A 26,516-nucleotide genomic window follows, 5' to 3' on the forward strand; every position below is an offset into this window, starting at 1 on the left:
GCTCCCAGAATTGCGTCCAGGTCTTCTCCATGCTCTCCAATTACTTCTGTAATTGTAAGACTCCTTACAGCTCATACTTCTTACAGGACATGGATGAGACTATTACACAGTATTATGGGAGCACTCAATTCTGAAAGTGCTGAAAGCATTCTTCCTCCATTTGAATGCAGTCATGTATGTACAAAACTGTGAGTAAGTAAAAATAACCACGAAATTTTATCTGAATAAAAGCCTACTGAAGAGAAAGAGGACTCAGTGTTACATTTAACAGGTGTGCATATTAAGATGCTACAACCTTGAAAAATATGTAGAAATTAAATTTAATTTTAATATACATGAAGATAATCCACATATTGTCCAAGCAGGTATTTGTCTATCTCACATCATCATGACAAGTATTCTGGGGGTAAAAAACCCCAAGGCAACCTATACAACAGTTTCTACTAAAGCTAAAGTCTGTCAGCAGAACAGCACAGATAGGAGAAGCTGCCATATAAATGTAAAGGCTCCTATACAAAAACTAACCAAACCAAACTGGTTTCACACAGTACAAATATTAGTGAAAAAAATGGTACTAAATTGACTGAGTGTTGCAGCTAGCATATTTCTGGACAAAGAGGATGCCCAGCTGTTCTGAACTGTACTCTTTCTCAGCCTGGCAATGTAGTAGTGTCTAAAAAAACACTACACCTACAGCAGCCAGTGATGACCCTTTTAGTCTTAATGCACTCATTCATGACCCAGAACATGAAAATACAATTTGGAGTGAATAGTAGACTAAAAATGTTTACTTACTGTCTCCTTTGCATTCGTACCAGACATTATCTTTACTCATTTTCAGTTGATCTCTCAGACTGCTACAGGTTGAAGGTACTGTTTGTAGGAAAACTACTGGCAATTTTCGGACACTACACCATTCACATTTAGTAAGCTCTGAAGTTTTCAGGTTAATCTCTTTGATATCACTTTCTGATTCTATGAGAAAATAATGACATATTAAAATATAATAAATGTCTCTAAGTTTCCTTTACAATTTCCCCCTTGATTTTAACAAGTAATCATGTTAAATCTATGTGCTCACTAAATTGCTGAAGTACTTAAAACTTTAAAATTAACAGACAGGCAAGAAGTGATGGCTTTTCATATATTAAAATTCCAAGGCTAAATTCCAATGTCATTTGCCAAGAAAGGCATCAGAAACAAAATGTTTTCTGCCCACCAACTCTTTTTATTCCACAGAAAAAAATCCCCACAATTTCTAGTAATTTAAATTTGCAACTATTGCTATGACACATTTTACAGTAAGTTTGTAGAATTTTCTTTGTACATTTATCTTTGAACCAAGGTCCCATATGAAAAATAATTTTAAAAAGAAGAGCACAAACACATGCAGAGAAATGATCTGATTGCCTGAGGAAACAAAGGACTACTCCTAGTTCATTCCCCAAAAGAAATGTCAGTAACACAGTAGAATTTTAACACTGCATCTCATGCTGCCAATGCCAATGTTAAGTTTTTCACAGGTTTTACTGCACTATAAAATTTGATATATAAGTGAATATACATGCAAAACTTAAAAAAAAAAAGAAAAAAAAAAAGAAAAAAAGTGCTATGTGCCCCAACAGACACAGTATTTAATGAGTCACCATTTGAGTCACCATTTTTATGCTATTGACAAATTAGGTGCCGTGGAAATAACTGCACCATACAGCTGTTTTACATAAAACTTGATAGCTATTTTCTACAAATTATAGTCTTACTTCAGTGGTTTTTTTTTAAATACATTTAAAGCATGAAAACTCAGTTTCTATGCATCTGTATTTTAGATGCAACATAAACTTAAATACTTGATTGAGCAAAGGCTACACTTATCTTTACAGGTTGTGAGACATTTTTCTACATGTAATAATTACAAAATACAATAGTTCTCTTTTACAAATAACAACATCAACATTCAACAGGTCTGGATCTTAAGAATGCAACTTAAGATTAACAAAAGGTAACAAAGCTTTTCAGGCCCAGAGCAAAACCCAACAAAAGAAAAGAAAGGAAACAGCAGGAGTTGTAACTCACCCTTTCCAAATTATGTCACTATTTCTTTCAGTGACATGAAATATACAACTTTCACACTAGAGACAAAATTATCAAGAGAGATCTAGACAGGAAAGGTTTAAGAAACCAGTGTGGCTTTTACTGTCTACTTAACACAACTGAAATAAAAAAGCTAATAAAGTTTTTAAAAGCTAACATTTCACAGGAGGGTTGCTCTTGCTTTTTATTTTTGTTAATCACTTTTTAAAGGGCAGGTCAAATTTGTACTCTCCATTTTCTTTTCTCTTATCTGACTACAGACACCCAGTATAATTTATTACATAAATGACAAAACGAGAATAAACATTAAATTAGGACTCACTTGTTAATACCTTTGACAGAGTTTCTTAATTCAAAATAAATATATTGAGTACTAACATAAATGAAAAATGTACTCACCTTCTTGACTCTCCAGGCGTATTTTGATATAATCCAAGCAAAACTGAAAGACAACACAATTGTAAGAGCTCATATTTTCTGCAAATTTTAATTGACTGAAAGCCTTTAAACTGTTAGCAAACACATTTCCTCGGACTTAGAATGCAAGCAATACACATTAAAAAATTAATACTTAAAATGCAAGTTTTAAAACAAAATGTACATTTCAGCACAACTCGAGGCAAGCACATTGTTTGCTACTCTAGTCTCTTTCAGTCATACTGATGGTTTAAACTTTAGATCTCTCTGAAGTATTCAGTTTTCAAAAACTTCTACAATATCCTGAAAAATACACAAATTCTTTTTCTTCAAAACAAAATGTCATCTATCAGCATTTAGGTAAATCAAACAATAGTGTTTTGTAGAGAGGTGGAAAGAACAAGTAACAACACACTTTTTCTGTGGCTACCTGGGCAAGAAGTATTCATTCTATTCTGTCTGACTGCATACAACTAACATTCAAGGACTCCTTGAAAACTCCATGTAACTTACAAGGCTGACCAAAAACAAAAATCTGTACAAGAAAAAATTATTCCGCTCTAGGACAGTGCTTCTTCCTTGCACCTATCAACTTCCTGTAGCTCTTGTTTTCAACTTTTTTAACAAATGCATTCTAGCCCATAACCTCCCCCCAGCATGCAAACAAGTTCTTTCAGAGGGCTGCAGCACAACATTTCTATTAAGAACCAGAGCCAGACTGCATGTGTTAGAGCACAGCAGTAATTCGAGGTTCTCTGGAAATCACAGCCTCTGAAATTAGAGACAAACTTACTGTTCCCCAGACAAAGGCAAAATATTATGTTGTTCAAATACAAAAATACAACATCCATCAAAACCTGAAAAGAAAGCTGTGAAAGAGCAAGGGTACTTACAATCACAGGCTCCACGACCATTCTGCGCAGCATTCCTATTCGTATGCTTCGGCAGTTCAGAATGACACTTTCACAGGAGTTTTGGTAATTCAGAGGTACAGCCTCGGTTACCATCTCTTGAGAAATAACTTTGCGCCGTTTTATTGGAGTGTTAGACACAATGTTCCCAAACTGAAAAGTAATTTTCAGGTTTCAGAATGTCTCACCAAGGTTTATTGCTAAGCCAAGCTCGCTTAAACTAATGGCTAAATTTTTAGCTGCTTTTCTGTTGGTCAACAGGATTACTTACTAGAGCATCCACCTCAAACATATACAATACAGAAGGGAGATAATTCCTAAAAGACTTTTTATAACACCTGAGGATGTTAATATTGCTACATTCAAGAAGAAAATAAAAGGTAACCTCACACTTGTAGACATTTTACTGACATTTCCAAAACACAAATAGTGCTTCTAAATTGCCAAAACCAATTAATTTTTATCTTTTGGAAACACTATGCAGTCTAGCAAAGCAAAGTTATTTTTAATACATTTTATTTAGATAAAAAAGCACTAATGCTGTAAAACCACCACAATGCTAGTGGTTTAATTTTTTTCTTTCAGTTTTTGTTAATCCAAGGTTTTGGTGACTAATTCTTGAAGTACATTGCATCACCACATTAGCAGAGTACAGTCTTCAAGAAACATAAATAAATAAGCCAAATCAAACTTTCTTAAGGCATCTCTACAGAACTAAGATGGATTTAGGACAGAGTCCAAGGTCAGAAGACTAAACATTGAAAGAAGACCATGTGGTATTTGGCTCCAGTTCAAGAAAAGTCTCTAGATGCTAACTGAAGCTGTAATCTCAATGAAGTATCCTGTTAACCAACAGAATAATCTTACAAAAAAACCTACTGCAATGAAATAAAGCCTGCTGATAGCCAGCCTACAAATATATTTATTTGTTGTATTGCTTATTTAGCTCTATTTTGTTAAAGGGTTTTCTGTACACTAATCTTTTCTTTGGTATTTATATTGTTTCATAAAGCTGCCCTATAAATAAACATTCTTTTTTGTTACAAAATGCAATTAAAATCCCACAGAAAAACATTCTAAATGATTCCTTCTAAAGGATTTCTGTTAAGACTAAATCTCGAAAATTATTTCAAAGTCCTGAATCACCAACCTATCTTGGCAATTATTCAAAGTCTAGTTTTGGATGCTTCCTTTATTTTACACACTGGAGAAGACAGGGATTCTAAATCCCTTTAATTAAAAGGTTCTTCTAGGCCTCTTGTTGAAAAGAGCTTTTCCTTTTTGTCTGCTGGACTGGCTAAATGTTATTAAAAGCTCAAAAATCAGAGACAAACAATAAAACAGCAAAATCTCAAGTGATATTCAACTAGTCCCTTCAGTAAACAATTAATGAATATTTTGAGAGAAAGACAGCTGAATAAAGCTTTTTCTATTATATCTAAGAAAACTGCTGTGATACTACAAATCTTGGCAGGTTAATTCAATCAATATAAAATTTGTGTTATATTTCACAAATATTTTTTTATTTTGCCCATTTTCAAAAGTAAGCTCGGACTCTAAAATAATCTAACATACAGTATTGCAACTGGTTTGTAAAGACTAGTGAACAGGAACATATGGATATACAAAAAAAAACATTTGGGAGAGTTTCAGAAGTCAGACACCAGTGCCTTCACAATGCAATGCTTTCAATTAATTCAGCACATACTGCCAGAATAACTTAATTCATGAACTATTTATAATCCAAGCTTTGAGCTTTGCAGCTTTATTGCAGGCTGCAGGTTCACAGCTTCATATTGATAGTGGTGACTAATTATACAACATATTATAAACATCCATAATTTCATTAACTACAGCACTAGAATGCTGGCTTCTGAATCTCAACACAGCAAGAAGGTTTTGGCATCAGTACTTTAGTGTTCTAACTCAAAGAATTGGAAATCTGATCAGTTTCTCTTGTTGAATCAAACTCTCAATAGTGAAACTGGACAAGTGAATCAAGAATTGGTTTAATCAGCACTATTATTCCACCACCAATTGCCACAAGGAATTTACTCATCTCACTATTGAGATGGCTTTTAAAACAGTATGAAAACTCTCCCTTTTGGCCACACTTAATGTATGCTCATGGAGTATTTTTTTGTCTTTGCTTATCCAATTCTTACAGCAGTACTCAACTAAAAAATACAAGCCCCACCACAAAAGTCCTAAAATAAGTGCTATTAATTGGGACAGTTGTTGAAGCATTTTGATTTTAAAGGACCATTATTGGTCCCAGTGTCTCTTTTCATGTTTAACTTCAGAAAGTCTCAACAGGCAACAGCTGGTACTGACATTCTGCTGCAAAATGAGACCTTGAGCTTCAGAGAATCCCTGTCCAGTCTCAAAGAGTAAACATTCAACACAGAAGCATTTGTTTTAACAGCATAATTAAAATCATTATGAATGCTTGTAAAAATATAATGAACACATTTTCTTATGTTTCCAGTATTAAGTATGCAGAGAGACTACTTGATGAGCTGCTGAGTAAGAAAAACAATCAAATACAGTCAACTTCTGACAACACAAAACAAGCCTTTACATATTCAATGTATTATTTGATTCTGTTTTCTTTAAACAAAGCATTAAATAGTACCTGATCTTTCATTCTTGCTTTTCTTGGTAGTGTGACTGCAATTTCTGTATCTGTTGTTATACTACCTATTCTCTGTTCTATTCCACAACTGTTCTCCTTTAATGCTGCTTCCACCTTTCCTGTAGAAGGAGCTGGGGAGGAGCGGGCTGAATCTGCAGGACGAGGTGAAATGCTTTCCATGCTCCTAGTGCTGCCACTATTCTCGTCCTCATCATCATCACTAGACAAAACAACTAAACAGAAAAATTACATTCTCAACCACTACATTTTTCTGTAAAAAATGTCTTTTTTTCATTTTTGGCTTTTCTTGCTAGTGTGACGGCAATTTCTGTAGTTATACTACCTATTCTCTGTTCTATTCCACAACTGTTCTCCTTTAATGCTGCTTCCACCTTTCCTGTAGAAGGAGATAGGGAGGAGTGGGCTGAATGTGCAAGACCAGGTGAAATGATTTCCATGCTCCTAGTGCTGCCACTATTCTCCTCCTCCTCATCACTAGACAAAACAACTAAACAGAAAAATCACATTCTCAACCACTATATGTTTTTGTAACAGAAATTTCTTTTCAAGTAATACCTTTTAAGTAATTTATGTAATTGTCCTGCAGTGCCAAAAAAAATCCACATATATTTATACTATGTTTTTACTAATGTTTATTTGGAATCTGGTTGCAAGCATTCTCTGCCTTGTTTTTGATTTATTATAGCTAACTATACAAAAAATTAGCAACATTAATCCATCTCTAGACAGAAGTGAACTTGGTTCAGTCAAGAATTGACAGTAAGTAATACAATCTAAAAAGCAACAATAGAAATTATGACTAAAATCATTCAAATCAGTAGGACAACATGGTCTAATAAACTAAGCACAGAACCAGAAACATAACTTCCTTTACTCCATCCTTCCTCCTTACTGAGTTTACAAAGAGAAAGCACAGAAATTAACATTTTACAAATTATTACATTTAAATAGATAAATAGTTTAGAAGAGGAAAGAAAACACAAAATAAAACTCAAATACTGTCTTTCCTCCTGGGAGAATGAATGATGGAATTCTGCTAAGAATACTGGTTTTTCCCTACATATCCTAAATGTAAATATCTTTTTAAAAAACAAACAAAATAAATAAAAGTCACACAATAATTTTTGTTTTTCCCAATGTTCACCCTTCTTGAAGAGTACCTCTGCATATGAAAAGGAAATCATTAGTTCTGCCCCTCTTTCCCAAGAACACAAAAATATTCCATGCAACATCAGTCATGTAAACATGCACAAACAGTTCTTTCACTATATAATATTCTATGTTTCCAGCTAATGGCTGTATTCATAAAAAGGTACTTACTTGGATCATTTAATTCAGATGGTCTTGTACTCCTCTGTCTTAAGCCGCCTGTAATTTTAGGATTTTTTGTGCCAGTTATAAGACCAATTTTTCCATTCTGTCGTAACATAGAATGTCCTACAACCTCATTACTCAGCAGAATATCCGCTGGACCTTTTCCAACAGCAGAACTATAAAACTTCTTCGTGCTGAACCCTGTACCTGAAGATTTTTGCCCTGCTGAATTCTGATGTATTGAAGAACGTGATAAAGGTCCCACAGATTCACTCAACGTTACAGTTTGTCTGGAGACTCTTTGCAAATCCTTTAGAGAAGCACTTTCACAATGTCGGCATTTGGTCTGATTTTCATTTGCCCTCCCACAATTTGGGCATTCAGCAGAATAATCAACCTGTTCCAAAAGCTAAAGGAGAAACAAACACACAATCAGTAACTGTAAGCAGAAAGACACAATTTTCAGAACTTGTACTTGATTTCTGTTCAGAATTAATCATACAATCACTTAGATTGGAAAAGACCTTTAATATCATCAAGTCAAATTATTAACACAGAACTCCCATCACTAAACCATATCCCCAGGAGCCACATCTACATGTCTTTTAAATATCTCCAGGGATGGTGACTCAACCACATGCCTGGCCATCCTCTTCCAATGCTTGAAAACCCTTCTGAAAGAGTGAAAAAATTTTTCATAGTATCCAGTGGAAATTGAGAACACTACATTAGCCATTATAGTAAAACACAGCTTAATTTTTATTTAAATTAAGAAAATGAAAAATGTTCTAAAAGGAACACATGTCATTTGTAACAATTTTTTTAAGCGGTTAATGTTGGACAATTCAGATTTTTCTTCTTGCATTTTCTTCCATAAATGAAAACCTTGCACACTGTTCAGATACATATATCCATCAGCAAGATGGTCCAGTTACACCATTTCTGTAAAAACAGTTCCATGGGACAAAATAATGTAACCTACAGATTAATTTGCTCCTTAGAGCAGTACTTAGATTTGAGGAAACCTTGTAGGTCCAATTTATGGAGAGGATTTGAGGAAACCTTGTAGGTCCAATTTATTTGTCCCCTCCAAGGTATCTTCTAACAGCCCTGCAAGGCATGCAGGCAAATTCACTCCTCAAGGGAGACTAAGAAAAGGCAAAGTGCATAAATTGTTCTAGAGTCACATGTCACAGAGAAGAAAACAGGACTTGAGGAACAGGAGTTCCCCAAACTTTCAAGATGCAGGCAGGGGCTACAAGGGAAAATGTATCCTCTCACTGCAAAGATAGATAGATGCCTTTTGTTTTTCTCACATTTACCAGGTCCCACTTAATTTTGTATTACAAGTGTAGAACTTGGACTTCTATAACATATAAACTACAGAACGAGTACTAAAGTAAATACAGGATCTCTAGAGATTACAATTTTGTGCACGTTATTGTCTCCTGGAGCACTGAATTCAAACAGTATAACCACTGTACTGTGAACTACTGAAGGCAACAAATACCTATATCCCATCAAAAACTTTCAGAATTTACTTTGAAAACACAGCTTTCACAATTTACACCTCTCCCCACTCCCAGCCATGAACATGCCTCCAAAAGAGGACTTCCACAGGTGTGGGAATTTCAAACCCCAAATTTAAAGACAAAAATCATACAATAAGAACATATTACTTTTACAAATTTTATGCAATTTAACAAAGCTTCAAATACTGTAGAGAAACAGAAGGAAAAAACCCCAAGTGTATAAAATGTATCAGACCTTTGAAATCTGAGTTGTGGGATGACAGCAAGTTAAATGTAAACCAGCATTGTGCCTCAGTGCTTTTACAGGATATAGTTCTTAGAAAGATACTGCTTATCTCATTGAAGAATTTCAACCAGACATTAAAAATATTCAAGAGAAGGCACCAAGAGTACCTGGAGGATCTTAAGGATAGAGTAATTGCACCCTCTACTTCAACCACATGCCAAAAATTTTAAAACCAGTTTTTTTATTAACATCATATTAATTAACTAAATGAGCAATGGAAATGCCAAAGAGTGGTACCAGGTGTTTCAAACAAAAGCTAAGCATATATAAAAATCATAGATCTATAATTATTTTTTTTTAACCCAGATCTCCTTACAGGAAGTTTTGCTTTGATAGTGAAACTATGTGACCTGTATGTGTGCATTATGAGACTTCCATAGCAGGCTGGGAAGCTGATAAAAATACAGAGAGAGCCTTAAAGCAATTTCCACAGTATCTTACATCTGATAGTCAAACAAGGTCCTGACAAAAACATCCTGGTTGGCTGCATGTAGACCAGAGAATGCCACTAAGGAACTACTCTCACTGAAAAAGTGAGCAACTTAATAAAAAATACTTGCATCTTTGCAGCACTTTAATCTTTACTCTTTTGAGTACAGAAAATCATGACACTGAAAAAAAAATCTGTCGAAGTGCAAAAAATTGTTCCTCTTTTTCAGCAAATTAAAATTAATAATCTCTGGTTTATCAGTCAGCTATTCAATAAAATCAAGATTTCTTTTATTTTCAGTGCAGCTTCTGTCTGTTCAAGTCAGAAAAGTAATATTTCACAACCAGCAGCAATACGATCATTTAAATATCTCTATCACTGTAACTTTTTTTTAAATTATGTAAATCTTCCTCCCAACTCTATGGATTTTTAAAACCTCAACCTGTTTTACTCCTGAACATCTGTTTTTGAAATATGCAACAACTTTTAAAATTCAGCAAGAGTTTACGTATTTTTAAAATATAACCCACCTTTGACTGAGTTAAGCATTTTTTTGTAGCAGAAGATGGACTCAAGTCAGATTGATATGAATTGCAATGACCTTTCTGTCGCACCTTTCTTTTAACATCAGATTCTGATTCTGAGTCATCTGTATTCTCCATTACACTGTCTAGAAGGGAAAAGATGCAAAAACATTAACAAGAAATGTCCACTCATATACTTTGATAATTATGATCATCTTACTTTTTTACATACACTAACTTGAACCAAACATAAACACATTTTTAAATCTCAAAAATCTACACTGTTTCAAATGTTTCATGATTTGTTGTACGACTAAAAAATAACATTTTCCAAAGTAACTTCAAAATAGTAATACTATTGCAGGGTCACTCACTGACAATTTTATCTTATATCTTTGCAAGAAGCTTTGGATTTGCAAATCTGTGCTAACTTCACTGCAAATCAAGTGGAGGGTCTACTGCCAAAAATAGGAGAGGATGCTAGATTATGCTATTATACCACAGAATTTTTTTTAAGACTCTATTTTTTTTTAATATATATGAACGCTTTTTCAATATCCATTCTGATGGTCTCACAAACATCCCACTATGAGAAGACATCTCAAAACTAAGGAATGGATAATTTTCAAAAAAGAATTAATAATAGGTGGGATTTTTCCCTAACTTACTTTAGAGTAGTACTGCTGAAGATCTACCTAACATTAACCTAAAATGGCACAGCAGATCAACTTGCCAGTGCAGGTGACTATGCAGCTGAACAGCTGGTTTACAGACTGCATCTATGCTAACAAAGCTTAACAAAACACAGGGTATTTTCTTTTCCAGTTTCACAATTTCCACACCTGAAACCAAACTATAATTTTTCTACTGCACGTCCAACAGCAAGGTTGTTGCATCTAACAACAGTGTAAGAGCATGTTTCAGTTGAGGTACAGAGCTGATGCTGGTTCTTTTATTAACTCCCTCTGTGTATGAATACATTTCATGCCAAGTGGTTACTACATAGCATTTTTCTTGTACTAACACTGATGCAAAAGTTCCTCAACAATAATTCACAAACAAGCTGGGAGTTTGGGCTCAGACTAGTTAACTCCAGAGATCTGTTCCACCTCCAATTTTATGATCCCAAATGTTCCCTATTCTGTTGCTTTTAAAATAACTGAAGCCTAATTTAAAATTATTACATGACTGAACTAGTTGCAGAAAACTGTCAAGAAGGGCAAAACCATCCTTTCATGCACAAACTTGTACAAAACTAGAAGAACATGATCTAAGGCTGTAAGTAGATATACTAAGGGTTATACAAGATTTGGCAACACACCCACCCAAATCAGGTATTAAAAAAATTATTCTGCTTAGAAGAAATGAGAACTCTAAAGATAACTTACCCACTCCTTGAGACCGTGGTAATCTAATGTGGTCTGCCTCCACTTTCTGAAGCTGAGGTGGGTATTCTTTTCTGGAAAATGAATTAGACGTATGGTTGTTCTTTTAACAGACACCATTATAATTTAGTCACAATTATACATGAACAAAACAAACCTGAAATGAATCTGAAAGCTACAAATAAGTAACTTCGCCTATTACATGCTATTTGTACACTTTAAAAGGTATTACCAGAACAATACAAACAGCCACAATAAATGCCTTGGAAGTGTTTCTGATCTAAACCTCCTCTATAATAATCAACAGTTCTGGAGTCTGTCACTTTTACACACAAATTTCCAAATACTGAAGCACGCATCTTCTCCTCCTCCTCATTCATGAAATACAAGATAGACACTTTACAACTATTATTTTAATATTACAATAGATTCCACAAGTTCCATAACTTAAAAAACAGGAAGAGAAGATGCAAAACAGAGGAAGGAGATCCAATGTCAAAAACTGTTGTGGCCAAAACCCAGAAAGAACACCACAGCAGACATGGTTCCCATACACTGGTTTTTAAAATATTGTAATATAGCAAATTAATGAATAGTAAGTATTTTGTTGATATAACTTGCATAATATAGATATCACATATTTTTGTGCAAATTCATGTAATTTATGGCATTATATCAAGACTTGAGTCTCCTGAAAGGTATTTTCAGTTTACACACATGTGTGTCAAATCATGCTGACAGCAAATTAAGATTCCTGAAGCTCAGTGCATGTGGGCTACTGTTTGTAGCACTCGTCTTTCTCTGTGCTCTGAGCGCTGCAGCTCAGATTGCTATTCTTGTCATAAAAGAGGATGGCACACATCTGAAACACAGGAGGCCTTGTCAACAAACTCACCAGAAACTGGTTTCATTGGAAAGCTAAGCACTGGCCTGCAAATAGGTCACCCATGTCCCATACTGCTACCTCTGATTACAAGGACATTAATCAACAGCAAGAGGGCAAAGCAAACAGCTGCAGGTAGTAATATCACCACTAACACCTAAATTTTGAGGATCTATCTGACAAAAATTTGGCTATGGCTGAAGTAGATTTTAGCTTCAATTGTAGGACTTTATTTCTTTCAGCACAGCATTTCCTAATGCATCAAATTATAAAACCTTTGAATTTTCTGCATTTCTAGGAAACATTATTAGTTAATATATTTGGAACAAGATGAATCTACAATGTCCTTTGAGACTTCTTACCTGATATCAAATATATTTGACTGTGTTGATAGGCTGCAGCTTTAAAGAAAATTCTGGCAGAAAGAAGGATTGAGAAACAAGCACGGCTACTCAAAATGTGGAGATGTCATAGTACTTTATCATGACTGCTGGCAAACATATCACAGATGACAGATTAGTTAATTTATTTTACTGATTGTGTCAAATGTGTTTCTGAAACAATCCTTCTCCTCCAGAATTTTTAAAATCAAAATGGAAATTGGAAATGCAGTATGAATATTTATTAATAAATTCAATGCATTGTTTTTTATATAATTTTCCTTAAAAATTCAAACACATGGAATTACTCTAAGGCAGAATTAGTAGATATAAAAGGCAGAGCTCAAACTCGCCATTATGAGAAGCTGTACTATCAAAACCAATGCTCGTGACATTCTAAGAAGTAAAAAAAACTGTAACATCATTTTAGATTTGAAAAATATAAACACTGCAGTAAGTGTGTGCAAGCTGTTGTGTCACACGTCATAACTATCTTTCACTAGTATTTCACAACAGTAAGTCTTGTTTTAAACATAATTACCTTCTAGAAAAATTATTTTCTATAAGACGTCTAAAATATTTAAAACTTAAATGATATCTGAGAGAAACAATATTGAAACTATTTGTCATTTAATTGAAAGCAAACAAAGCAAATCATATGGCAGATTTAGAGTACTAAAATTTCTTTTAAAATGTAGTTTACAATTCAAGGTCTCTGGACATTTCTAACTTAGAATTTTTCCTCTTAGAACCATACACTTATATTACATTTTTAATATGCAAAATATATTTATATTATTAAGATGATAAATTCATTATTTATCATATAAGGCTAAATAATTATTTTACAACAAATCAGAATACACTAGCATTATCTACCCCCATCTGAATTTTATGCTAGCAGCATAGACTCATGGTTACAGCTATTAAACAGCCAAACACTTGCAAGAACACAGAAGCAGTAGCAAAAAGTCTGTCTTTCCTCTCCCACAATACAGAACTCATACACTCACAATGAACCAGTAACACCCAAACCCAAGGCACAAAAAATCAGCTCCAACACAGCTGAGGCTTCCCAACACACTTTAGTGTGGTTAGCAATTCAAGGTCAGGCTTGAAGTTGCTTTGAATTAGAAACAAAAGTGAAGACAACTTTGAAGACTATTTAATTTGAGATTTCAGCTAAAAAAAAAATTAAAAAAATAATGCTTTCTTGGAGACAGTGACAGCCCTTCCACAAGAGGGCAGCAACTTTAGGCACCTTCTACTACTTTCCTTTCCTGAAAAACCCACAAAGAGAAAGGGATAGCACACCACCATGAAATTTTTACAGACTAGAAAACAAAATTGCCCTTCTGAGCATAGTGTTTGTTGCTGCCTGAACAGCTGCAGATCCATTAATACCTTCTCCAGTAAAACCCTTAGTACACTGAACCATTTAAATGTGTGTGAGTGCAGAAACAGAAGGGGAAATTGGTTGTTTTTTAAATTAAACATTATATCTACCTTCAAAAGGACTATCTGGAAAAGAAAAAAAAAATCTCAGAAGAGCTTTAAAAACATACAACACTTCCAAACAAATTCCTTCTTGCTGTTACAACCTGATCAAAAGTAAGTCTTCCATTTCAATAGGAATAATTGAGGGATCAAACACAGCTGAGCTGATCATGATGCAAGATTACCTATATACTGTGTTGAACAGTTAAAAAAACAGTGCTCAGAGGTGAAACAATTTTAGGCATCTTGTTTATGTCCAAGATTATAAGAACTTCTAATACCTTTAAGTACAAGGGAAGTAGACAAGTGTTGGATAAAAAGCAATCTCAGAAAGTAGTAAAGCATCAAACAGCAAAACACTGATTACAGGAGCAAGAAAGTTCCTACAACACACTGGACTGAAATACTCAGACAGTCTAGACTGTGCAGCATCATGAATTTTTGACATATTTTAACTGCTAGATGCCACAATATTCTTGAGTAAGTGTGTTTTGCCCAGACAGAATGGTGTCACTGATTTCGTATTTTCAGCAAACATTCATTATTACTGCTATGTTCTCTTGCTGATGGAATCGGACCTCAGTGTCTTCACACCAGCCTGGTAGACAGACATTTATGAAATTTTCCAGACAAAGTGACAGTTTCACTTAAAATTTCTTCTCTAAGAAAACAAAAAACAGAAATGTGGTGGGGGAAATGAGGGGAAGGGGCAGGTCCACAATTTCTGTCTATGCCAGAAAGGAAGTAAACATGGAGAAATATCTGGATCTGAGAATTTGGGAGGGAGTGCTACCTATAATTTTGTACAAATCACATCAAAAAGACCACTCCTAATTTTGTTGAGGTGCAGGGCTCACACAAGAGCTGTGTTTAATGCGCAGTCTGGCTCTTTGAGAGGCCACCTTATCCAGCCTTTCCTCTGCTTCTGTATGGATTATTTGGAGATGTATCACTGCAGGCAGGCTGTTGGTTTCTACATCATTACACAAAAAGAGAGGAAAGCACAATAAGATTGAAGCACAAAGCTGCTGAGGTGAGATTTACCTTCAGCACGTGTTAGAGGAAGAGCAGAGTACAAAAGCCAAAGGCTGAAAAGAGAAGCAGCAGCACAGGGAACAGGGTTTTCAGAACACAGGTCAGCAACCCCATTTGGCCCAGAAAGTCAGGAGCTGCTGCTGCACTTATCATGACAGTAATGATTAAAGCTAAATTTAGCAGCTCCTGCCTACATCATCTTCCCCTGCTAGGACAACAACAAAAAGCAGGCAAAGAAAAAGGAATATATCCAGTAGTACTGGATGAAGAAGCAGCAGGTGTCCCCATGAGAAAATTATGATCACACCAGCATGGAACTCAAACCTTTTCTTCTATGCCATACAGTGACACTAACTGGCTGATGAGTATCTATTTGAGAGTTATTTTAAGAAGTAACAAAAGGCAGTAAAATAGAAAGGCTTGATTTTCTGAATTTGAAATAAATATAGAAAATCCTAAATTCAGAAAGATCTGTGCTATTTATATCATTACCATTTAAACACTATATATACTTTTAAACAATTCAACCTGGTATCAAGCTCATACTGCCAAAAGCCACCTACACAGATGGGATATTTACAAAAACTCAACTACTTCATTACTATCAAGAAAACACTTCCACTAACATAAATTTAAGCTATATATGAAGAAAAATAAATGTATGGTATTTCATACTGCTAACAAAACATTAAGAGACTGCTGTCCATATGCAAAACCAGTGAGAAATTAGCCCAAAATGAACAATAAAAAGCCAGTGTGTCAGGTTTTGCTTTACATTTTCTGTTAGCTGCTTTAATATATGTACTTCATGAACAAAATATACACAGTAATGCAATAAAAACCTTTAATGCAATTCAAACCAAGCTGAGATGATGGAGTGAGAGCTGTTAAACAGCCCAGTAAGAGCTTCAGAATCATTTTACTAAGATGCTTCAGAACCATTCTATAACACAAAGTTCGCTGCTCTACAAAAAGAATTAGCACTGAATTCTTAAAATCCAGAGAATATTTATGCAATTTTGCACTGGATATATAAATAAATTTCCAGTGGAAAATTATCCACAATTCACACTAACACAGCATTTCTTGGAGATGGATGTAATGGTCATTTTTCAATAAAAGTGAGTTAGTGAATCATAAAAACAGAACTAAAAACAATTAACCCCTATCACATATGAGTAGATATGACTAACTGGATTGAATATTCTTTAACCAGCATTAATACAACATTCAATCAGTTAATTTTCTTAATGCTTATTGCCATGCTCATTTGATCAACAGTAAGCTTACCTTTCCTTTCGGTCCAGATTGCTTAAAATATGAAAAAAGAAAAAAACACATAAGATGTAAAGCCCCACATGTGTTGCACATCACTAAATGCAAAAGTTATTAAATATAAATTGTAACTGTTTCATTGTCTTTCACTCACCAGTCTACTTTTAAAACAAGCATTATAATTTCCTCACCACATTTTTGTCAAAGTAATTAGAAATGCACAAACACTACTTCACAGACAGCAACAGTTAGTGGTCTAAATAGTACAGTGACTTGACTCTTTTTCAATGAGTAGAATCTGATTAACTCTCAACTTAACCTGGTCATCTCAATTCACTTACAATGCAGAAGCCATTAAGATAGAATTCTAACACACTAATTATAATCAAGTCTCATTTCCAACCACAGAACCATTAAAGTTGGAAAAGACTTCTAAGACAGAGGTCAACCACTAAAAGAATCCCTGACTGCCATGCAAAAGAGAAAAAATTATGTAAGAACTTGTTTCCAATGAATAAAAAATATCTAAGTGTTTAAATTGAGAAACAAATTTCAGCAACAGTCCTCTAATATTTAAGAAACCACATGGAAAGGCTAGAGAAGGATAAATGGAAACTTCTTCTGAGGTTTAGGCCAAGAAAAGAAATCTCCCAAAAGAACCTAGGAACTAAGGCCACTAGTTTACAAGCATCCCCATTAATATGAGTTAACCCAGAAATCCCTGCAGCCGATGCTCATAATCCTGGTCCTTTGTACACCAAGACTAATATAAAAAAAATCTAATTAACCTTAGCACAGAGACTATTTGCAAATAGCATCTACATATCTTCTGTCTTCTCAAACATGAGTTAACCCAGAAATCACTGTAGCCGATGCTCATAATCCTGTTCCTTTGTACACCAAGACTAATATAAAAATAAATCTAATTAACCTTAGCACACAGACTATTTGAAAATAGCATCTACATATCTTCTGTCTTCTCAAAATTTGCAATGTGGAATGCTGTAAGCTTTTAATCTGTGTGACTGTTTCTCCCGAACATCAAAAGCCTAACAAACATCTGACATACATGCATTACATTAACTGTATTCTGAAACAGAACAAATTCAAATTGTTTCCTGTTTTACTTCAGCCAAACTTAACAGAGTAATGATATTACACAGTAATAAAAACTCACCCTCCTTTCCTTTTTACAAACAGTACACTCACAAGAATAGAGCAAACTAATTCTCTTATTACTCAGAAAACAGTAGGAGTAGAAGCAAAGCAGGTAAGAATGCAGTTCTGATAATCCTACAGAATGAAGTATGAAAGTACATTCCATCTCACAGTGCTCTGGGAAGAGGGTAAAAGTGAATGTTACCGCGGCAACTCACAACTGGGGTGGCAGGCAATGAGCCAGTCCGTGTGAGGGTGGAGAATTGCTCCTAGCTGGAGCTAGCCTTTACTATCAATAAACACTGCTTTTGTGCAGGCCACACACCAGTTTATCAATCCAGTCAGATCCTAATCATGTCTGGATGGAGCCATATCCTGTATCTTTGCATCCTTTGCACAGTTAGTATGTAACTTGGATTAACTGTTTACAGAGTTAGCTTCACAGAGTTACTCTGTTAAGGAACACTTACCTAATGCTAAGGAAACTTAATGGCAAGAAAAAAACCTTCTAGAATGCCTGATACTATGCAGTGTCATTACATCAGATGCCTTATTTGTTTATTTTAAAATTCCTCAGCTATATAATGCATTTAAAGGAATTCTCATTTTTATACCTCTGGAAGATTAAGAGATGAGAATCCTGGACTGATCACTGTCCCTACCAACTGCTTCATGCAGCTCATGCATAAGATTTGTTAAACATGCAGTACATACATGCTATTTCAATGCCAAGTCTGGAAGAACAGTCAGTCAATAGCGTAAGACAGAACTACGCTTGAAATGAAGCAAAATAGTGTGAACCAACTACAACACTAGAGCAAGCTATATCTGAAAATCTGTTGTATCAGACATTAACAAATTTTAATTTAATCCCCAGATTCCACTAGAAAAAAAGTGAATATTTATCATAATCTTATTTTGAAATACCAAATTCTGTTGTGCTAGAAACTCGCATTTTACATATGAGTGCAACAGACACTCAGACAAACTTTAAATTAACATGTATGTACAAAAAAATTGCAGGAGATAAGAAATGCAGTGCAAATCATACACAAATTCAACGTGATAGAGATTATAACTGAGTTCATAATCAGCTTCCTCCATGTGACACCAACCCCACCCAAAGAACTCAGTGTAAGTCATAGAATCTGTTACATCAGTGCCAGAGACTAAAATTGCTCAACTCATTTAATAATGTTTTTATTTTTGGTTATCCTTTCAAGAATGTACCATTGATTTATGTGCAATATATTAGATAAAATTATTTACCCTATTTTGCTACTGATCACCACACCATAAAACAATCTACAAATGCAAAAACTTAACAGAACACAACTTTGTGTCACCTGCAAATTAGCATAGGAAAACAAACCCCAAACATTTAGAGCTCAATTTCCATGCTATCAGCTCTTCTGTCTTGATATATACCTAGAATTTTATTCTTGGTTTGCCACCCTCATTTTGTGCAAATAGTCTTTTTTGAGGAATCATCACCAGCATTTACTTTTAAACTCAACTATTGCCTATTGTCAGTGAAGACTAGGAAAAAAAGATATAAAAAAATTCCTACACAAGTGAAAATATGACCAAAATATATTATTCAAATTTATATGGTCTGAATTTTTATATTATGGTCAGTTTTAAATAGTCCTATTTTAGTTGGCTTTTTCCTGACTATTGCCTTCTCACTCAGAAACCTATGTTTTCAACATCAAGTAGCCCTGAAATCTCTCTTCTTTTATTTACTTAAAAAAAAAAGTTTGTCAAGAAGCTACATTTTAGTAATTTTCAATCCTCTAACTCAGAAACAGATTTAGAGCTTTTTAGAAAGCAGTCAGTTGAGTCAGAAGCTACTGGAATTAAACATCATTGCGAAGTTCCTATGTAACGCCTCAGTCAATGGGATCACGCTGGTTCTGCTATCCTCCAGTAACAAAGCACTGCTGGGACTGTTATGACTGTTTCCTGCCTTGAAAACTCCAAAAATATTCCTAGCATGAGAGTTAATTGTCTGTTGCTAATGTAAATGAACTACAATAACAATCCTAAGAGAAAACATATTTAGAACGCTCAAGATGACTACTATCCAATTACTTCATACAATATTCAGCTTGCCTATGTTACACATTAGTTTTCTGTGTGTCACACATGCCAAGTCACTACATTTTTTCCTTCACATTATATTGTAGGCTTATAAAGAAATAAATCCCACAGGCAAGAAAGGCAAGCAGGCAAATCTAACATCCACTGAAGACTAAGAATCTCTGGAGCAGGTTGAAGAAACCTTAGGCACTGAACTTGCTAAGATGAATCCATTTTGACTGGCTGTTTGAAGAACCATTTCACAACAAAGCTTAATCAAGTACATGAGAATTATCAAGTTAACAATCAGAGCAGTCTTGTATGATTTTGCTTACTTCAAATCATTTTCATTAGCACTGCAAATCGAAATTTTATCCTTCAGAATAACAAAAAACCCCACAAACAAAACAATTTCTCCCCCACAAATAAACAAGAGCAAGCATAAACACACACAAACAAAACCCACCAGAAAGGTAAGAGCATGAATGCTTAAAGATGCCCCACCTTTTCCTCAATGGGACACTGAACAAAAATATTGTAAAAAGGACTTCATGCAAGCAAAAGCACAGCTGGTTCAGCCTAAACCACAGTGATACCATCAACCCCATCTTTCAGCTTAAATCATGGTAAAAACTGCCAATACTTTTTAGTCCTCAGCCTCACACTGATGGGAAGAAATGTAAAGAATTGAAAAGAGATACCTACTACTGCATCTGCTATTACTAAGGGGAAGGAAATATCCATCCTATATACCACATATATATATATATATATATATATATATGTTATATATATATATATATATGCATTTACAGACTACAGTACTAGTACTGTTGTCTGTAACAGAAAGAGGCAAAGCCTAAGTCCTCAAGGACAGGATAAGCCAGCAACCCTCCCGTGAGGAAAAGCTGCAAGAGTTGGGGTTGTCAGCCTGGAGAAATGAAGGCTCCAGGGAGACCTTAATGTGGCCTTCAATACTTGAAGGGGGCCTAAAAGACAGATGGGGACAAACAGTTTAGCAGGGCCTGTTGCAATAAGACAAGGGGTAATGGTTTAAAACTAAAAGAGGGTAGATGCAGACTAGATAGAAAAAGTGTTTTACAATGAGGTGGTGAAACACTGAAACAGGCTGACCAGAGGAGTGTTAGTTGTCCCACCACTGCAAACATTCAAGGTGAGGTGGGATGGAGCTCTGAGCAACCTGAGCTAGTTGAAGATATCCCTGTTATGGCAGGGGGATTGGACTAGATAGCCTTTAAGTCCCTCTCACCCCAAACTGTTCTACGAGTCCATTATTTTGTGACTGAAAAAAATTCCTTTTTCAGTCTGTTTATTCAATGCCAGATTACTCTAATACAAGTTTGGATCACATGATTCATTCACACTAGAATATGGGCTTTCTTTTTGTAAAGTCAGCAAACCAAACTGAGGGAAGCAGGATGAATAAAAAAGGATAATGCCTGTATATGATAAAAAAAAATCTATACTTAAAAACAGAGGTTAAAAAAAAGGTGGCAGAAGAAGGAAGTTACAAAATGCAGACAAGATAAAGCACTCATGAAGGATGGTGGAAATCCACAGAACTCATAAACAAAAAGAGCTCTGAATGGATAAACTTTGAAAGAAAATTCCTTAAAACAGCTGCTATCTCATGTTTGTGAAACATATTAGGTGTACAAAACACCTAGAACCAACCCTACAATTTACAGAAGTTTGAAAGGGTTTTAAATTTCAAATCAATTTAGTTCAACTCAGCATAGTTCAGTAAGTTTCCAGTCATCCTTTCTAAAAATCATTTACATAGATGCAAAACCTTGCTTCTGTTAGATGTTCCAATTTTTATGTGTTACACTATATATACAGATCATATACAATCTTCAGATCTATGATTTAATGTTATGTTTACATGGATCTTACACAAGATGAAGTTGCTGCGACTTAGTAGATGGTGATCATGTTGTCAGTTATGTGAATTTCTACTGGAAACTATGTTTGTCTATTTCAAAATATTTTCTCAAAATATATGTATTAGCAGGTGCTCTTCTACTACCTGCAAATGTTCTTTAAAGTTACTAAATTCTAGTATTATATAATAGTAATTCCTAAATGGTTTTATTAAACTTTAGTAATTAAGGTCAAAGGTCATAATCAAGAATGCACCCATGTGATTTTATTAAAACATTTCACAGCATAAGGAAAATCATTACATACAAAACCAGGGAGAAGTTTTACAATTGAAACACCTGCAGAAACAAATGCAATTAGTCTTACCTTTGGGCTGCTGTTTTTACTACGGTTGTTTGTGCGTGTGCGTGGTGAAAACGTCTGCCATGTACCACAGTTACAGGACCAGATATATTCTGAGCATTTTCACTGTAAACACATAGAAAAAGTTTAAGAAAAGACTCTTGTGTTTGTACCATCTTAGGTAAAACATGTGGTGCCCTAATTTTACAAGACCAAGTATTAAAGTATTTCTGAATACTTTTGAATGAATAATACATATTGTTAGGATCATTTTACGGGCATATAAACATTCAGCCTTATAATAACATGGATATATAAAAATATACACAATTTTTCTTTCCTGGGAAAAAAGGTAAAGATTTTTTTACTCAACACTGTACTGTGAAAAGACACTGCCTTTTTAATGACTTGTAACCATTTATAACTAATTTTATACTTTAATCTCTGATTTTATTGAGGCATAATATTAACTTTTGTAATATGAACAGCAAATTTATGGATGCGAGATGACTTGTAACTGGAAAAAATCAACACATTCCAAAAAGAAAAAATGAAGGATTCAAACTAATTTTATACCTTCATCTCTCATTTTATTGAGGCATAATATTAACTTCTGTAATATGACTTAAGGGGCAAAATGTGAACAGACTGAATTCAGGAATGTCCCTCATAAAAAAGTGAACACAGCAAATTTATGGATGCAAGATGACTTGTAACTGGAAAAAATCAACACATTCCAAAAAGAAAAAATGAAGGATTCTCAGGTACTGATATCTCAACAGGACTCTAATTCACCAATGCATCTTAGCATTTCTTGGGTTTCTTCATTTGCTAGCTTTCGACTTTTATCTCATTATTATGTAAAACCATAATTATAGAGAGAAGATTTCTTACCACTACTCTCTCTAGTAAAAGCTGACATTAGGATAAAGTAGATCAATAATACAGTGCCTCCTTCAGAGATCATTAAACCTAAAGAATTATCCTGCACACTGCTGTGATAGGACACACAATGCTATCTATGCTTGAAATGTTCAAAAATCACACAACTTTTAAGAGACAGCATGTTGATGATGCAAACTGTTTCAAACTATGGAAATACAGTGCCTAAACTGTGCTTTTCAAATGGCTTGGAAATATTAATTGCAATAGAGAAAATTATGTGAAAAATGATTCCTACTAATAGTATTTCTCAGAAATATTAACTTGCCATTTGTTCTGTTACGAACAATGAAAAGAAACCCAAAGTACCACAATTCAAAAACAGCTGGCAACCAATTCCTAATCCCTCCTTCACACTCCCCCCAAAAGAAGAAAATGAGTAAACTGTTACTGTGCTTTTTAATTTTCAGTTTAGCATTACAAACCCTTTTAGTAGCCTTACATAAGTCAAGATGAGAAGCTTTCAGACCATTTCTGACTGCCCCTAACATAACCACAAACATAATAGAACAAGACTTATCAAACCCAAAGGGTTAAATCCTCTTCTAAAATATGAAATTTAAAAACATCACAAGCCATTTGAGCTAACAGTCCAACATCCTGAAAACTAACAGTATCCATGCAAACACCAACCTCCTCAAAGTAAGCACACTCATCTCACATGTTTCTAAGTCAAGGCTATGCAACTCCAGCTGGTCAGCCACCAGTGAACCTTCCGTCTAAATTGCTACCTCAGAAATAAAAAGCTGACAGCTACTTGCCCTAAATACTTCAGAAAGTCTCAAATCCTCTTTGGCTTCCCATTTCATGTCTTTGAAAAAGATACTAGGAAAAAAAAAACAACCAGAAGCAGAATGCAGGAATGCTCTCTCAAATACTTAAGACCTAAGGACTTCAAACAAGCAAGCATATGTATCTCCTGTTTTACCACTGTGTTTGTTGGATCTGACCTTTGCCAAACTATCATGATTGTGAAACTCCGTCGTGTGCCTCCACAGCAGAAAAAAACTGTTAAGCAGCACTTTTGCTTTTTGCCTCACTCACATAGTGAAAATTCCAGTAGGTGCTGGAATAGAGTATCACAGACTGCTCAGGGATCAGATTTGAGTCAAAGCAGACTGTTCTAGATGGCACACTTAAATGGTTCATATGGTGTCAGACATGTTTCCAACTAGAACAGCTCTAAAACACAATCTGCTCTATGATCTTGTTCTCTGAATGGAACATACCCAACACAGAAGAAACAACAGAGAATACAATCATGAAGTCCTAGCAAGCTGCAAAACAGGCACATCAGAACTGAAATCTGAGTTTGCAAGTTTCAGCACAATTTCTTGAAAATTAGTACAACGCACTAAAAGCAGGGTGATGTAATGGCCAGGAAGTTCCTTGAAAGAACAAATGTTCTCAAAAGATGAGTATTTTAACAACAAATGTATCATTAATGTTAGCTCAGGAAACCACAGAATGATTTGAAGCCCAGGCTCGGACAAAAACAAGATTTTACTATCACGTGCTATCAGCTGATACATAGGAAATTCTTAACACCACATATTCAAGAGACAAAACAAAAAAAATCTTGCACCGGGCAAATGGATGGAGCTAGAAGTAAAGGAAGAACAACATTTCAAAAACTCACAACTACAGACTATGTAATTCTGCTCTTTTTCAAATAATGTTTTTAACAAAACATTATCAAAGAAAATCTAAAAGAGCCTTAATACAAATATTGAAAGCTAGCAAAAATGAAGCTATTTAAAGTACGTCCTCATGACTAAAAAAATACAACCAAAACTAATTGGGTTAATAGTCTGTTGCTGGATTTGTTCAACCAGATAACCTCTTGCTTGGTTTAAATTTCTCTGACAAGTACAGCAAATATTTTTCTCACTGTCCTTGCATATCCCTTCTTCCTAGCTCTTATTCTCTGAATTTTAGGGACTATTCTACCAGAATAATACTCATTTGAGTCAAGCCCCATTGATCTGAAATTTTTACTCCTTAGTCTGCAGGTTAGATGGAAAAAAAAAGACTCCACCACTGTGGTAAAAGTCACAACAAACAGATAAAGAATATCAAGTATCTGATCTTCCTGTATTTAATCTAGCAGCTTATCTGCATGATCAACTTTCAGAATCTTCTCTAGCTGAGGAGTCTAAATATTGAAAGAGTAACTATTATGCATCTTCCATTCTGCATATCAAAGTGCACAAACCAGCAATCACCACTAAAGCGACTAGATCCCAAACCTGTACTGATACATGTTATGAAAGGTACAACAACATCCCAATGTCATTAAACCGAGACAATCATGTGGAGCACAACCACAAAATGCAGTGACCAAAATGTGAGAAGCAGTCACAGTGGCCTATATACATCCATTATTCATAACAAAATCCTTCATTAATGACAGTTTATTAAGAAAAGGCTGAACACTTATATTTTTCATTTAAATTCAGTATGCAGCTCAGTACTAGACAAAAGGTGGCTGCCCATTTACATGCAAGAGATTTTACTTTTTTAGTTGAATTTTATAAATCCTACTAGATCTTAGGTTTATATTCTATTATTTGTCAATAGAAGGCAGTTCCAAACCAGGCAACAGAATGTCTGAACTACATGCACAGACCATTTAAAAAAACCTCAGTAACTATTTACCTTAAACCAAAAACTTAAAAAAAACCATATATGTACAATATGTATAATCATACATGTACAGTCAGGTATGACTGCTTTAACAAAAAAAAATTACATGGTAAGGTTAGATTTCACTACCAAGTCCATAGCCACACAAAGGAAAATTCTAGCTAATAATGAATTAGAGGAATCTTATTTTAAATGTGTACTCAAAACAAAGAACAAGTATAATGTAAATGCACAGGTTTCTTCAATAGTAAAACAGAGCAAAAGAGGCCTGACACACATAAAGATATAAGTAACAATTACAAATCTGTGTTCAAGAACAGAATACTAAAGAATGGAAATTACCAGGGTGATTCTGTAAGAACCAGTGAATTGGAAGATGTGCAAGGCAGAAATATGGATTTCATCTTACAAATCTCTTGTGTACACAATAAAAAAAAAATCTAAAGACAAAACATTATTTGCATACATAAATCAAGGACAATGAAGTACCATGCTGATTTGTGCAAACGTAAAAATAACCTATAACAAAAAACCCTTTTCATTAGTAAATAAATTTTATTTTTAAGAAAACTTGTTAAAGTTCCACAAATCAGTCCAGCAGTTTATCTTAGGAAATAAGGCTCGAAGGAAACAGCAGGATAGAGTATATATCACACAGAACTGAGAGGATTTATTTTTTCCAGTGACTGTCGTAAGATAGTCCCATGAACTAATAGTGCTTACATCATACAAGAGTCCTGACTGCAGAGAGGTGCCAGAGCTTGAGGCTATATTGTGGGCACGGCTACGTTGCTATTCTGCCCCTCTGAAATCATGGCTGGGGAT

The 26,516-nt window shown here is 34.7% G+C and overlaps 1 protein-coding gene across 6 annotated transcripts in view; it reads right to left on the reverse strand.

The window, feature by feature from the left end:
• SENP6 (SUMO specific peptidase 6) overlaps positions 1-26,516 on the reverse strand; it is a 73,413-nt gene that overhangs the window by 19,811 nt on the left and 27,086 nt on the right. For 5 of the 6 annotated variants that reach the window (XM_039727270.1, XM_039727287.1, XM_039727309.1 and 2 more), the window contains 9 exons: positions 22,128-22,229; positions 16,632-16,652; positions 11,550-11,620; positions 10,168-10,307; positions 7,396-7,798; positions 6,055-6,287; positions 3,402-3,572; positions 2,491-2,533; positions 796-975 (listed from right to left, as the gene is read on the reverse strand). In XM_039727270.1, the coding sequence (XP_039583204.1) occupies positions 796-975; positions 2,491-2,533; positions 3,402-3,572; positions 6,055-6,287; positions 7,396-7,798; positions 10,168-10,307; positions 11,550-11,620; positions 16,632-16,652; positions 22,128-22,229 (1,364 nt within the window). The remainder of the gene's footprint in view (positions 1-795; positions 976-2,490; positions 2,534-3,401; positions 3,573-6,054; positions 6,288-7,395; positions 7,799-10,167; positions 10,308-11,549; positions 11,621-16,631; positions 16,653-22,127; positions 22,230-26,516) is intronic. The other variant, XM_039727278.1, reaches the window with a different exon arrangement.

The sequence above is a fragment of the Passer montanus genome, unplaced genomic scaffold (genome assembly GCF_014805655.1).
Source record: "Passer montanus isolate IOZ18808 unplaced genomic scaffold, ASM1480565v1 scaffold11, whole genome shotgun sequence".
NCBI classification, from domain to species: domain Eukaryota; kingdom Metazoa; phylum Chordata; class Aves; order Passeriformes; family Passeridae; genus Passer; species Passer montanus.